We start from the raw sequence: 12,708 nt of genomic DNA, 5'->3' as shown, positions 1-12,708 counted from the left end.
GCTGATCAGGCTACTCAGATCAGGGAAGAGGAGGTCCAACGCCTCCTGGTCCTGGCAGAAGAAAGAGTGCTGTCTAAGACTGATGATAATGGGCAAGTAATAAAAGGAGGAACAGAACAGAAGAAAAATCCCTCATGAGCCGGCCCACTACGGAGCCTTCCTGCGAACTCCCCCGGATGTCCTGGCTTGCCTGATGCAAACGCTCACCAGAGCAGTACGAGGCTCAGTGCAAAAGACGGGCCGAGTGTCTGGTGGTGGGGAAGTCAAGATTAGGAAGATGAACCCTCCGAGACGGCTCCTCTAGAGACTGGACAGGCTGGGCCTGAAGGCCAGAAGGCCCCTGGATGAGATGCTGTGAGGGATCTCCAGAGCACAAGAGAATGGGGGCTTGTGAGGGATGGCCGCGTGCAGTCCCCAGGTCTGTTTCATGTCTAAAATGGAGCGGGATATTAAGTGTCCATTATTTCTCTACATCCGCATCGGCAGAGGCAGCTCCCGTTCACCCTTGTTTCCTGACACTCTACGCATTAAGCTATGGGGATGCATGTTTCTGTCCGTACTGCCGCATTTAGACTGTATGCCCTGAGTACCCAGCCCCCGGGGAAATGCTAGGAAGGGCTAGGGACCCTGAGGGGATCCCCTCATCGGTTTTGTATAAAGGACCCCTATTACAGTCCGTCCCGCCTGGTCTGACAGGGGAAGGGAGCGAGCATTTATTAAGTACCTACTGCTTGCCGGGCACTGGGCCTTTACCCGTTTGGCAGAGCCCATGACAGTACCCGCCCACAGCCCCGCCCTTCTGTCCAGAAGAGGGAAAAGAATTCCGTCATCTGTTCTCTGGGACTGAGAGTGGTCATAGCAACCAAACAGGTTCCCGGATGTGGCGCTCTTCGCTCCCCAGGCCTCCGCTTCATCCTATTGCACGAGCTAATTCCTTCACATTTGTCATACTTTGTTGCTTCAAGTGCCTCGATTTGATCATGACCCGCCCGCCCCCCTCGCCAGCCCCCGAGTCCTGAAGAGGGCGCGTTACTGAGTACTGCTCTTGCTCAGGCAGCCTCAGCCTCCCCCGCCCCCAATATCGGGAGGCCGAACCTGGGCCCCAGAAGGAATCCTTGACCTCAGCATTGACCCGCCCCTCCCCCCTCACTCCCCGCCCTGCACTGAGTCCCGGTCCCGACTCTAGACGGATCCCGGCTTGTCCGGGGCTAAAAAGCGCTTCGTGAATCGTATTTTAGTTTACATTCACCATTACTCATCATCTTTCATATGGACGTCAATGCAAGCGGCTGGGAAGTTCACGTCATTGCATGAATATTCATGGCCACCCGCGCGAGGCTGCGGGGCCACTTCATATTGATTTTTATCATCGCCACATCAATATTCATAATTTTCCTATTAGCTCTCTCCAAAGCCCCAGGCTCGAAGAACTAAAGTGCGGCTGCGCACCTGGATTCCCGCCCCAAGGAATAGTAGACCTCAGCACAGAACGCCCTTGTTTCAACCAATCACAAAAGGGCACTGGTGAGCCTCGCGCGGGGCTTCTACGAGAACGACCAATTAAATTTCAGGGAAGATCGGGCCGTTTCCAATAGGTGGTACCTACAGGTAGGCGGACCAAGCACACTTCAACGTGAATGATGTCTGGTTCCGGGTGATGCCACTGAAAAGGTAGTCAATAAGATCTTGCGGTAGGGGGGAGGGACTACTATTACATAGACCAATCACATCTCATAAAAGGAAATTTCTTAGAGATAAAAGCCAATCAAGCAACAGAAAGGGCGGTGCCATCGAGAAAAATCAATAAAGCCTCAAGCGAAGGCGGAGCCTCCTCGATGCCAACCAATGGGGATAGGGAGGAGGGGCTCTTGCGGGAAGTCGCTGCGGAATGAATCGAGGCTTGCGGGAGGAGCCACGGTTACGCATCGACGTCGGGGTCGCGTGGCTCCGTAGTCGGAAGGGGGCGCTCCGGTCCTGCCTCCCTCCCGCGCCATGTGGCGGTGCCTGGGAGCACTGGTGTCCGGGCTAGCCCAGAATACCCGTCTGTGCACCAGGTGCGTCCCGGACCAGGGTGGGCTGGGGGTGGTGGTGTCCGGTCGGCCATCAAGGGGTTAACTACGGGGCGGAGCGTAGGCCAAACCGCGAATCTGGGAGACACGTGCGTTCGAATCTCTCCTCTGCAGCCTTGACAGACTATGTGATCTTGGGCTCGTGCCTCTCTCTGGACCTCAGTGTTGTCTTTCTGTAATTAAAACGTCCGCATGCATTTATTAAGCGCCTACTGTGAACAAAGACAGATTATTCGGCATTAGGAAGAGGCAAAGTGTCAAAAAGGACGGGCCCTGCCCTAAAGGGAGGTTGAACCTAGGAGGGGAAACTTAAAAGGTGACCTGCTGTAACGCCGAGGTGCAGGACTGGCTTCTGCCCACGTGACCCATGGCTAGGGACTTAACCACTCTGGGCCTCAGTTTCCGTGTCTGTGAAATGAAGGTGGGGGATGGGCAAATCGAGCTCTTCCCCCTCCTCTGGGATGGGAGCAAAATGAGAGATCTTTGAAAAACGCTCTAGAGCTGACAATCAGGGAGGGCTTCTGGGAGGAGTTGGCTGGAATCCGGAAGAATTCCGGGCATGCCCGGGGCTGGGTGGAGAATTTCCTGGAGGTGGAATGTGGGGGAATGTCATTAACTGTCCGAGGTCGGAATTGTCTGGAATGTGCAGGGGAGTCAGGGAATGAATGACTCTGCAGCGGGTGGGCGGGGCCTGAATTCTTTCCATCCCCCCGCCGGAGCCTCTGTGGGCCCTGGATCCCTCACGCTGGACGCCTCTCAGAAGCAGGTTCTTAAATAACTATGGTGACACGAAGACCAAGGAAAGCAGTTAGTTTGAAATAGTTGTCCAAATATGTAATTTTTAAAAGTTCACAGACCCCGAACTAAGAACCTAGACCAGCTTGGCGTCATTAGATGGAAGTCAGTAGAAATCATGGGAGAAAATCACGTTTTTATGGAGGGATTGAAATGTATCAGACCTGGGCCCTCACACTTTTTAACTTGGGGCCGGTCCCTGTCCCTCGGACCGGGGGAGGCCGGACTCGTCTCCGCCCTCGGCCCGGGCGCCATAACCGGCGGGGCGGCGGCCGGGGTTTGAGAAGCCCGGGACTGGGCTGATGGCAGGTGTAAAGAAGCTCTTGGAGTGCGCCGGGGGCCTCGGGAGGGAGACTGGCCTTCCTGAGCGCGGACGCTTGCTGACGGTGACCCGGCCAGCCACTGTTTGCCTCAGCTTCCTTATTTGGGGCTGGAGAAGGAAGTGGCAGGTCACTGCGGTGTCTAAAATTGGTGAGGTTCGGCTCCCTCGATCCGGGCCAGGGAGCCAGAGTGAGGAGGCCGGGCACAGGGGCAGGGGAGCCCCTCCTGCTGGGTGCAGGTCCTTGGGAAGTGCATTATCTAGCGGAGAAGGTCCCGGCAGAGGTGAGTTAGGTCTTGTTCGGGAATGGGGGAGAGAGGTAAGAGGGAGTAGTGCTGAGAGTGTGGGATTCAGCTGAGGGAGGCTTGTTCTACCGCGGGAATAGAGAATCTGGAGTTCCGGGAGTGTCGCTGGGCTAATCTCCAACTCAATAGAGGAATAGAAATCTCACCCCCAGCTGGGTCCCGGACTCAACTGAAGGGAACCACTTCCTCTTGATTCCTGGGGCCGGTCTCTCGGGAAGCTTCTCTGAGCGAGCTCCCAAGCTTTTCCCCCAAAGCCCGATAGAGAGGGAGAGTTTCAGGGCTCCCCTCGACAAAGTGGGGTCACAAAGAATTGGCGGTGACGGAACAACCTACCAGAAAAACCCGCCAGACAGTGCTGGAATGAAAGATAAAGAAAGACGAGGAACCACGACGTGTAGGAATAAAGTAGATAACTGTGACCTCAGAGGGAAGGGACTAGGTCTGGAGGGGACCGAAGGGGCATCCGAGCGGAGGCCTGAGGACCGCCAGGGGGCAGACGTCTAGGTGAGGGGAGAGAGCATTCCAGGCGTCACCAAGGCAGAGGCTGGGGGCTGGGAAATGGGGTGTCGGGTGTAAGAAACAGCAGACGCGCCGTGTGACTTTTATGGGAGTGTTTTGCACAGTTTTGATGAGGTTTAGATTTCAGGAACCAAAATGAGGTTAGGGTTTCTGGTGGTCAGGGAGTTCAATGATAGGGTCTAGTGGGAGGCTCCGGGTTCAGGGAACTGAATGGAGAGTTCGGCTCCCCTGCACCCTTGGGATTCGGCGCGAGGGCAGGGAGTTTTGGGGACTCCCTTCTGGCGGAGCAGAGCTTCTCTGTAAAGGGATTTACATCCGAAAACCTAGATTGATAAAAGGGTTTATTGTGGGGATTGGAAGTAAGGTGAGAAATCCTGACAGAGAGGCATGAAGTCTGGTTAGGGAAATAGGGGAGGATAAGGAGAGGCTAACACTGGAAAAGAATATTATTCCAGCGGGCAGATCTATGGAAAATGGAGTTTTGCACTGAGAAGGCAGGACAGAAAGTACTGGCAGAAAAGGGAGCTGCCGAGGTCCATGTGCAAAGCCCTTAGTTGATGGAAGCTCATTATATTGGTTGTCTTGGTGGGGGTTGGGAAACCCAAGCAGATCAGAATGGGGGGGAGGGGGGAGGGGGGAGGTTGGGAGAGCCCAAGTTGGCTCAGACCCAGTGGGGGCTCAGACAAGGCCGGATCTCCCATTGGAATTCAAAAGGATGCTTTTGACCAGGATTTGAGAATCAGAGGTCCTGGCATCCGGGAAAGACAAGGTTTTTCTGGGGAGGATATGCCGCAGCCAGGAGGGGCAGGGATCTGAGAGGGATCACAGATCAATGGGAAATAGTTTCCTAAAGGGACCCCAACCCGCTTCGAGTTCACACGTCCCTGCTTGATGGGGGATGAAGGTAGGGAGCAAAGGAGAGAATTTGGAACTCAAAGTTTTAAAAACATGTAGAAAAAATTGTTTTACTTTTAACTAAGGAAAATAAAAATATTAAATAAAATTTTAAAAAGGGGGAAAAAAGAAAAAGCAAATAAAAGCCAGGGGGACATTAAATATAAGAAAACTGGAAAGGTAGGAAGGGAACAGGCTGTGAAGAGTTTTAAAGGTCAAACAGAACTGTGTCTTTGTGTTACTATTATCTTAATTGAGCCTCCCTTGTACAGCAGGTGCTGTTGTCCCCGTTCTTCAGATGATCCTCAGGCTTTCACTGAGGGGAAGGGCTCCTTTTGGAGCCTCTAAGCCTTTACCCACACTGCCACCCAGTGGCTTGAGGGTAGAATGACAGAATTTGAGAGTTGGTAGGGAGTGGAGCAGCCATCTGGGAATCAGGTCAGCCAGTATTTATTAGGCATCTGTTGCATGCCAGGTGCAGCTGGCAGCACAGTGTAGTGCCCCGGGCTCGACATCAGGAAACCTCATCTTCCTGAATTCAAATCTGGCCTCAGACACTAGCTGTGTGATCCTGGGGGAGTCACTTCCTCCCGACTGCCTCAGCTTCCTTATCTGTAAAATGAAGTGAAGAAGGAAATGGGCAACACTCTAACTCCTCTGCCAAGAAACCCCAGAGGGGGTCGTGAAGAGCCAGACGTGGCCAGAAACAGCAGCATCATCAGACTTGTGCTTCTGGAAGATCCCTTTGGGCTGAATGAAGGACGGATTGGAGTGGGGAGAGCCTTGTGGCAGCGATCCAGACGTGGGGCGACGAGGCTCTGCACCCCAGGGTGTCTGTGTCAGGAGGAAGCGGGTGCTCTCGGAAGATATTACAGCGAGATGGCGAAGTGATAGAGCACGCCGCAGTCAGGAAGTTCAGACCCTGCCTCAGTTGCTTCCCAGCCGTGGGACTGCGGGCAAGGCGCTGCCCCCTCCCAGAATGCTATTACAAGGGAGAAGTTGGCAACAACTGAGACATGGTGGGATGCGGGGTGGTGACAGGTGACTCCTGGGGAGAACCGTGACAGGGGCAGGGGGTGGGGGGAAGGGAGCCTGAGCTCCGTTTTGGGCTTGCTGAGTTTGGAACATCTGTGATTCGAGACTTCTGAGAGGCAACTGTCCAACGTCCTTACCTACAGACAAGCCAGAGATAAAAAGTGACCCTGGTGTTACAAGCTAACTGACCAGTAACTGCCCTGAGCCTCCTTGCTCCAGATTCCTATCTGTTCCCAGCAGATCTGAGGAGTGCGAAACACCTCAGCCCACCACACTCCCAAGTGTGACCTAGACTGGGTAGGAATGTAATTGAGAAGTATTTATAAAAATAAGTACAAATACCATAAAACGTAGATGGTGGGGTTTCCTAAGTCAGTCCACGGCCTGCAGGGATCCTTCGTTTCCATTTTGTGGCCCACGTTTCTGTTTGGCGAGCCCACCTGTTGTCCTCCTGCTGGTGCCCCCCGCTGACCCCTCTTCTCTCTTCCCCGCCCAGCTTGCCAAAGCGCTGTTTATGCAGACCTGGCTCTGGCGGCCGAGCCACCATCTTTGCCTTGTCTTCTGGCCAGGGCAAGTGTGGCGTGGCGGTCATCCGCATCAGTGGTCCGGCCAGTGGCCCTGCTCTCCTGGGACTCACGGCTTCAAAGGTTCTTCCGCGGCCCCGCGTGGCGACGCTCCGTCTGCTGCAGGACCCTGGCTCTTGTGAGCCCTTAGACAGGGGCCTGATTCTCTGGTTCCCAGGTAAGGAACCTGCCAGCCCTTCATCTTCTCTAGCCTTTAGGGACAACGCTCCTCAGGAGTCACAATTCTATGAACAAGTCCATGGTTCTAGGACTCCGGCTCCAAGTCTGCCATAGCCTAGGAGTGCGTGGTTCTGAGACCCGAGGAGGGCAGGGCTCCAGGCCGTGGCGTCTGAGCCTGTGTGAAGGCATGGCAGTGCTCGGAGACCCCGAGCTGGGGGCTCTGGCAGCTCCTGACTCTGATTCCAGCTTGTCTGCAGCAAAGCTTTTCCTTTCCTTCGCCCTACCCAGTGGGAATTGATCCAGAGGTGTCCGCAGCAGTCCCCCTTCAGGGCAGTGAGACAAGGGGTGCAGCCGGGGCTGGGATAATTGGGGGGGAGGTGCAAGGAGGGCTCCCTTCCTCTGTACGGAGTCAGCATGGTGAAAGGAAGTCGCCCTCATTTCATCTGTGGTCTGGGCCTTGGCTTGGGACCCTGCTTGGGTAGCCTCGCCTAGGGCAGCATCCCCTTGTCTTCCTGGCCTCCTTTCCAGGACCCCACAGCTTTACTGGAGAGGACTGTGCCGAGTTCCATGTCCATGGCGGGCCGGCTGTCGTGAGTGCTGTGCTGGGGGCACTGGGTGAGTTTTTCCCCTTTCCTGGGATGCTCTGGGGACTGCCAGTTCTCTTGGGGGGAGGCAGGCTCTGAGCAGATGTTCCCTGGCAGGTAGGCAGCATCCGAGGCCTTCGGCCGGCAGAGGCCGGAGAGTTCACCAAGCGGGCTTTCCAGAATGGGAAATTGAGCTTGACGGAAGTAGAAGGGCTGGGGGACCTGATCCATGCCGAGACCGAGGCCCAGCGACGCCAGGCCCTACGGCAGCTCCAGGGGGAGCTAGGACAGCTCTGCCAAGGCTGGGGAGAGACCCTGACCATGGCAAGTGAGGCTCCAGGCCTTGTCCCCAGCCTTTCTGGTTTCCTTCCCAGTTATCCCTTTGTCTCCTCCCTCCTCCCTCCTTCTTACTGTCTCCTTTTCCTTTCCCTCTCCCTTATCCCCCCTGTCTCCTCTAGTGAACACCATGTGGTTCTAAGGCCCGAGGAGTCTGTGGATTGCATTGCTTAGCTCTCGGCGTCTAGGGGTCCATAGTTCTAAGCGTGTGGTGAGGGCCTGGGGTCTTTGCAGCCTGAGCTGTCCTGACTGGCTCCAGTGACCCGGACTGGGTGGCCATGTCTTCTGGAAGGCGAGGAATCTCATGTTCCCCTCCCTACCTGCACAGGCCCTGGCCCACCTGGAGGCCTACATTGATTTCAGCGAGGATGACAATATTGACGAAGGCGCGCTGCAGAGGGGTGAGGCCCCGGTTCCTTCTCCCCTTCCCAACCTCCCTGGCTGCACCGGGCACTCCTCACCCCCTCCCCACCCTGCTTGGCCCCTGCTCTCCATGGCCAGCCCTGGCCCCTTTCATTTAGCTGAAGCTTGTGGCTCTCCTCCCTGTCCCTGCAGTGGACTGTGCTGTGCAGGGCCTCCAAGAAGCCCTCCTGGCCCACCTGCGAGATGCCCGGAGGGGACAGCGGCTCCGCTCGGGGGCCCACGTGGTCATTGCTGGCCCAGCCAATGCGGGCAAGAGCAGTCTCATCAACTTGCTGAGTGAGTAGTTGGAAGGAGGCCCATGGGTGTTGGGGCACTTTGGGGGAAGTTCTGGAAGGAGGATGGAGGAGTCTGGGGGAGGAGGGAGGTATGAGGGGAAAGGAGAGATGCTCTGGGGGGGGATATTCCCAGACCACAGATCCAGCAGGGCCCGATGTCCGTGGCCTGGATGTCCATGGTCACCAGTGGTGCAGAGGTGTTTCTGCGGCCTCTGGGAGGGGCTGTTTTCTTCAGCCTGCCCCCAGCCTTATGAGGAGGGGGAGAGTGGAGACTGGCCTGGGGGATGGAGAGCCCTGAGGTTTCTTCAGGGGCCGGCTTCTCAAGAGCGCCACCAGGGGGCAGTAGGGCCCAGCCTTGGACCAGTGGTCTCTCTTGTGATGGGAACTTGGGCTCTGGGCCTGAGCTTGGGCCACGAGGCCCCGGGAGCTGACGTGTTCCCTCGTTTCCCAAGGTCGGAGGCCTGTTGCCATTGTGTCCCCCCAGCCAGGCACCACTCGGGACGTGGTGGAGTCAGCCGTGGACATCGGGGGCTTCCCAGCCTTGCTGAGTGACACAGCGGGGCTCCGGGACAGCCCTGACCTGGTGGAGCAGGAGGGTGTCCGGCGGGCCCAGGATAGGTGAGGGCCTGGGGAGCTGCGGGCCACCGTCCACTGGCTGGGTGTGGGGGACACGGGAGGTCCTGGCCATGGGTGGGAGGGAGCAGCAGGGCCTTGGAGGACACTTCCATGCTCCTGCCCTGGGCTCTTCTGCTCCAGGCTGGCCATCCCCGGGCCTCAGGGGCCTGTGACAGCCTGGTGGGCGAGGGTCAGGTGGGGAGGGCCTCTCTGGCTTCTATTCTGGAATAACACTTTCATTTCTCTCTCGTCTGTGAGAGAGTTCATTCCTAACTCTGCTTCAAGGTTTATGAGACTCTGCTCCTAAGAGGGTGAGTGACCAGCAGGAGCCTCCCCCCGCCCATCCTGGGCAATACCCAGGCCCATGCTCTCCATTTTGTAGACTGGAGACCGGTGTTCAGAGAGGGAGATGCCCTGCCCCGTGGATCCGCAGCAGGGAGGGGGCCAGACCCCAGCGCTCCAGGGCCTCAGTGACTCAGCTGCTCCTGCTTCCCCCTGTCCCCGCAGGCTGGCTCAAGCCGACATCGTGCTGGCCCTCTTAGATGCCACAGACTTGGCCTCGGCCTCCAGCCGCCGCTTCCTGGAGACAGTCGTGGCTCCTGGGGGACCCTCCCCCCCCCACCGCCGCATCCTGCTGGTGCTCAACAAGGCTGACCTGCTGCCAGAGGGGATGCAGCTCGAGGGGCCTGCTCTGCCCCCCCACCTCCTGATGTCCTGCAAGACAGAAGCCGGCCTGGAGGCTGTGCTGGCCTCCCTGAAGAGGGAGCTGGCTGCTGTGTGAGAACCACCCTCCTGCCTCTGCCCTCTGACCTCTGCCCTCCAACCCCCCATCTAGCTGCTTAACCACCATGATCTGATTCTCCCTCTGGATTGAGCTCCCTTTCTTCTCTCTGCCCTCCTTTTTTTTGACCATGTGGCCTCCTAGTGTTTACTCTTGACCTCTGACCTTCCCACCACTGATTGACTATCTTTGGCCTTTGGGCTCATTTCCGCTCACTGTGGGAGACCTGGGGGGGCTGAGGGCTGGGGTTCACCCTTCCCAAGATATTCCCAGGTGAGAATCTTCGGTTGGGAGGTTGGGATCAAAAGCTGGGAGTCCTGGTGGGATTGGTCCTCCATAGCCATGGTCATTCCTTTCAGGTGCGGTGATCCAGGTGTTGGGCCGCCAATCCTGACCCGGGCCCGCCACCGCCACCACCTCCAGAGCTGCTGTGAAGCCCTGGGTCGTTACGAACAAAGCAAGGGCCGGGACCTGGCGCTAGCTGCTGAGGAGCTAAGGGCAGCTCGCAAGCACCTGGGCCACCTCACTGGGCAGGTGGGGGCTGATGACATCCTGGATGTCATCTTTCGGGACTTCTGCATTGGCAAGTGAGGGCCGAGGGACTGTATTGGGGCCCCACAGCCAAGACGTCCATGGGCTAGGTCTCAGGCAGGACCGCAGGATGTCAGGGAGGCTCCTCAGGTGATTCTTGGGTCTGGAGCTCTCAGTTTGTGGTGTAGCCGCTCTACCCACACTGGCCCTGCCCCCACCAGTCTGAGGCCTGGGCCCACCTTCTCCCAGAAAGACTAGGCTGTTAGGCACCTCAAAAGGGGGAAGAGATGGGACGGGGATTTCAGATGGGCACGGGCTCCTTGACGAGACTGAAGGAGGTGGCTTGGGCCTTTGAGCCCCTGTTTGGGCAGGGGAAAGGACACTGCCTATAGTAAACAGGTTTTTTAAAAATAAATTTGATTGCTATCTTTTTGTCCTATGTCACCTGTGTTTCCCAGTATTTCTATCCCCTAACTCCCAGAACGCCATCCCTTATAATAAAAGAAGGTAGCCCCCGGCATTCCATACCCATGGCCCTCCCTTGTCTGGGCCAGTCTCCATCAGACAAAGAGCCTTTTGGGAAGGAGGAACATGGAAAGGGAAGGGAAAGTGAAATCCTGGACCTCAGGGAGCCTCTGGGCTGAACTTGGGCCCATTCTTTGTTCATCATTAAGGGTCCTTTTCCTGGACTGGGTGAGCTCATCTGGGGCCTGGCTTCCTGCTGGACATAGGAGGACGCCACCCAACCCGGGACCTTTCCTCAGGCAGGCGTTCATAGCTTTTTTAACTTCTTGGACCCCTTTGCCAATCTGGGGAAGCCTTTAGACCCCTTCTTAGAATCATATTAAATGCATAAAATAAAGGGGAAGAGGGAAGAGAAGGGAATCTACATTTATGTAGCTCCTGCTGTGTACCAGTGCCATAAATATCTCATTTGATCTTCACAACAGCCCTACAAGGTAGGTGTTATCCTGTTTTACAGTTGGGGAAACCGAGATAGAGGCTAAATGATTTTCTCAGCATCAAAAAGCAAGTATCTGAGGTCAGATTTAAATACATAGAATTAGTATTTTGAAATGAATGTTGATCAATAAACATTAAAAAATACATGGGATTACCAAAGAAACAAATTATATTGAAATAGTCATCAAATTATTTTAAGGAAAAAAGAAAAAAGATTCAAGGATTCCAGGTTAAGGATGCCTCTATCTAGAAACAGATCATCTGGGATGGAGGGGATGGCAGAAGCTTATCTTGGTAACGTTGTTCCAGAGCAGAATTCCTGTCCTTATAGCACCAATGATGGAATGAATGGGAAGCATTGCAGTGCTGACTGTGTGCCCCACAAGCCCTCTGAGGGTCACATTAAAGTGCTGACTGTGTGCCCCACAGTCCCTCTGAGAATCAGCTTGAAGACATCCAAAGAAGTGGAGAAACCCACTGGCCCTTGAAGGAGCCTTTACTACCTTGGATAGTTCTGTTTTAGGAAGTTCCAGGCTCCAGATGCAGCGGCTCTGGGCCAAGCCCCACTAAGTATTCTTTCCCTCAGGGACTCCCTATCTCCTCCAGGATCAAATATAAAATTCTCTGGCACATAGAGTCCTTCGGGATTACACCCCCACACCTTTCTAGCATTCTGAAACCTCCCTTCCCTCCCTATACAGTAAGTACTTTGCCACAGTGACGTTAGTCTCCTTGCTCTTCCTAGAGCAACACACCCCATTTCCCTGGCTGTCCCCAGTGACCAGAACTCTCTTCCTCCTCATCTCCATCTCTGGCTTCCTTTAAATCCCAGTTAACATGCCAGGCCTCTAAAGGAAGCTCTCCCAAAACCTTTAATTCTAATGCCTTTCCTCTGTTGGTTATTTCTTCCTCCTCTTTTTTTCTCTTTTCTTATTTTTTCTCTTCTCTTCCTCCTCTTCCTCCTCCCTCCTTTTCCTCTTCCTTTTCCTCCTTCCTTTTCCTCCTCATTCTCCTTCCTCCTTTTCCTCCACTTCCTCCTCCTCCTGAGTATAGCTTTGAATTACTTCGAAGGTTCAGGCTGTACCCACTATACCACCTGGCTGCCCCTCTCATTTAGCACCTTCACCTCCTTTGTACACATTTATTTGCCTATTGCCAGTAAAGTTCCCCGAGGGCCATTTGCCTCTATTCCCAGTGCCCAGGACAGTGCCTGGTACACAGTAGGCACTTCATAAATAGCAGCCCCAGTGCCCAGGACAGTGCCCGGTACTTCATAAATGGCGGCCCTTTGGAGAGCTGACTCTTCCCCTCTTCCCCCCCACCCCCCGCCCTGGTGGTGGCACCCCTTGTGGGCCAAAGACTGTACATGTGCTGCCTGGCCCAGGAGCAGCGCCTGCCAGTTGTAGAGAGGCAGATGCTGAGAACAGTAAGTGATCATCCCAATGCAGTGAGCATGGGGACTTCCTTCCATGGGATGCCTCAGGCAGGAATTATCTGAAGCCAGCTCTGAGATTCTGGGAA

The 12,708-nt window shown here is 55.4% G+C and overlaps 1 protein-coding gene across 2 annotated transcripts; it reads left to right on the top strand.

Moving 5' to 3' along the window:
• Positions 1–1,883: 1,883 nt before the first annotated feature.
• On the top strand, positions 1,884–10,663 carry GTPBP3 (GTP binding protein 3, mitochondrial). 2 transcript variants are annotated; one of them, XR_012488516.1, is made up of 9 exons: positions 1,884–2,054; positions 6,433–6,677; positions 7,208–7,294; positions 7,385–7,587; positions 7,928–8,000; positions 8,155–8,298; positions 8,750–8,915; positions 9,420–9,966; positions 10,053–10,186. XR_012488516.1 is itself a non-coding variant. In XM_074305379.1 (9 exons), the coding sequence occupies exons 1-9, from the start codon at positions 1,993–1,995 to the stop codon at positions 10,282–10,284; spliced, it is 1,482 nt and encodes a 493-aa protein (XP_074161480.1). In that variant the 5' UTR covers positions 1,885–1,992; the 3' UTR covers positions 10,285–10,663. The 2 variants fall into 2 exon arrangements, 1 of the variants encoding a protein (XP_074161480.1); XM_074305379.1 differs by having other exon boundaries at positions 1,885–2,054; positions 9,420–9,689; positions 10,053–10,663.
• The last annotated feature ends 2,045 nt before the right edge of the window (positions 10,664–12,708 follow it).

This window comes from Sminthopsis crassicaudata, chromosome 1 (genome assembly GCF_048593235.1).
Source record: "Sminthopsis crassicaudata isolate SCR6 chromosome 1, ASM4859323v1, whole genome shotgun sequence".
NCBI classification, from domain to species: domain Eukaryota; kingdom Metazoa; phylum Chordata; class Mammalia; order Dasyuromorphia; family Dasyuridae; genus Sminthopsis; species Sminthopsis crassicaudata.
This window is presented reverse-complemented; position numbering and strand designations above follow the sequence as displayed.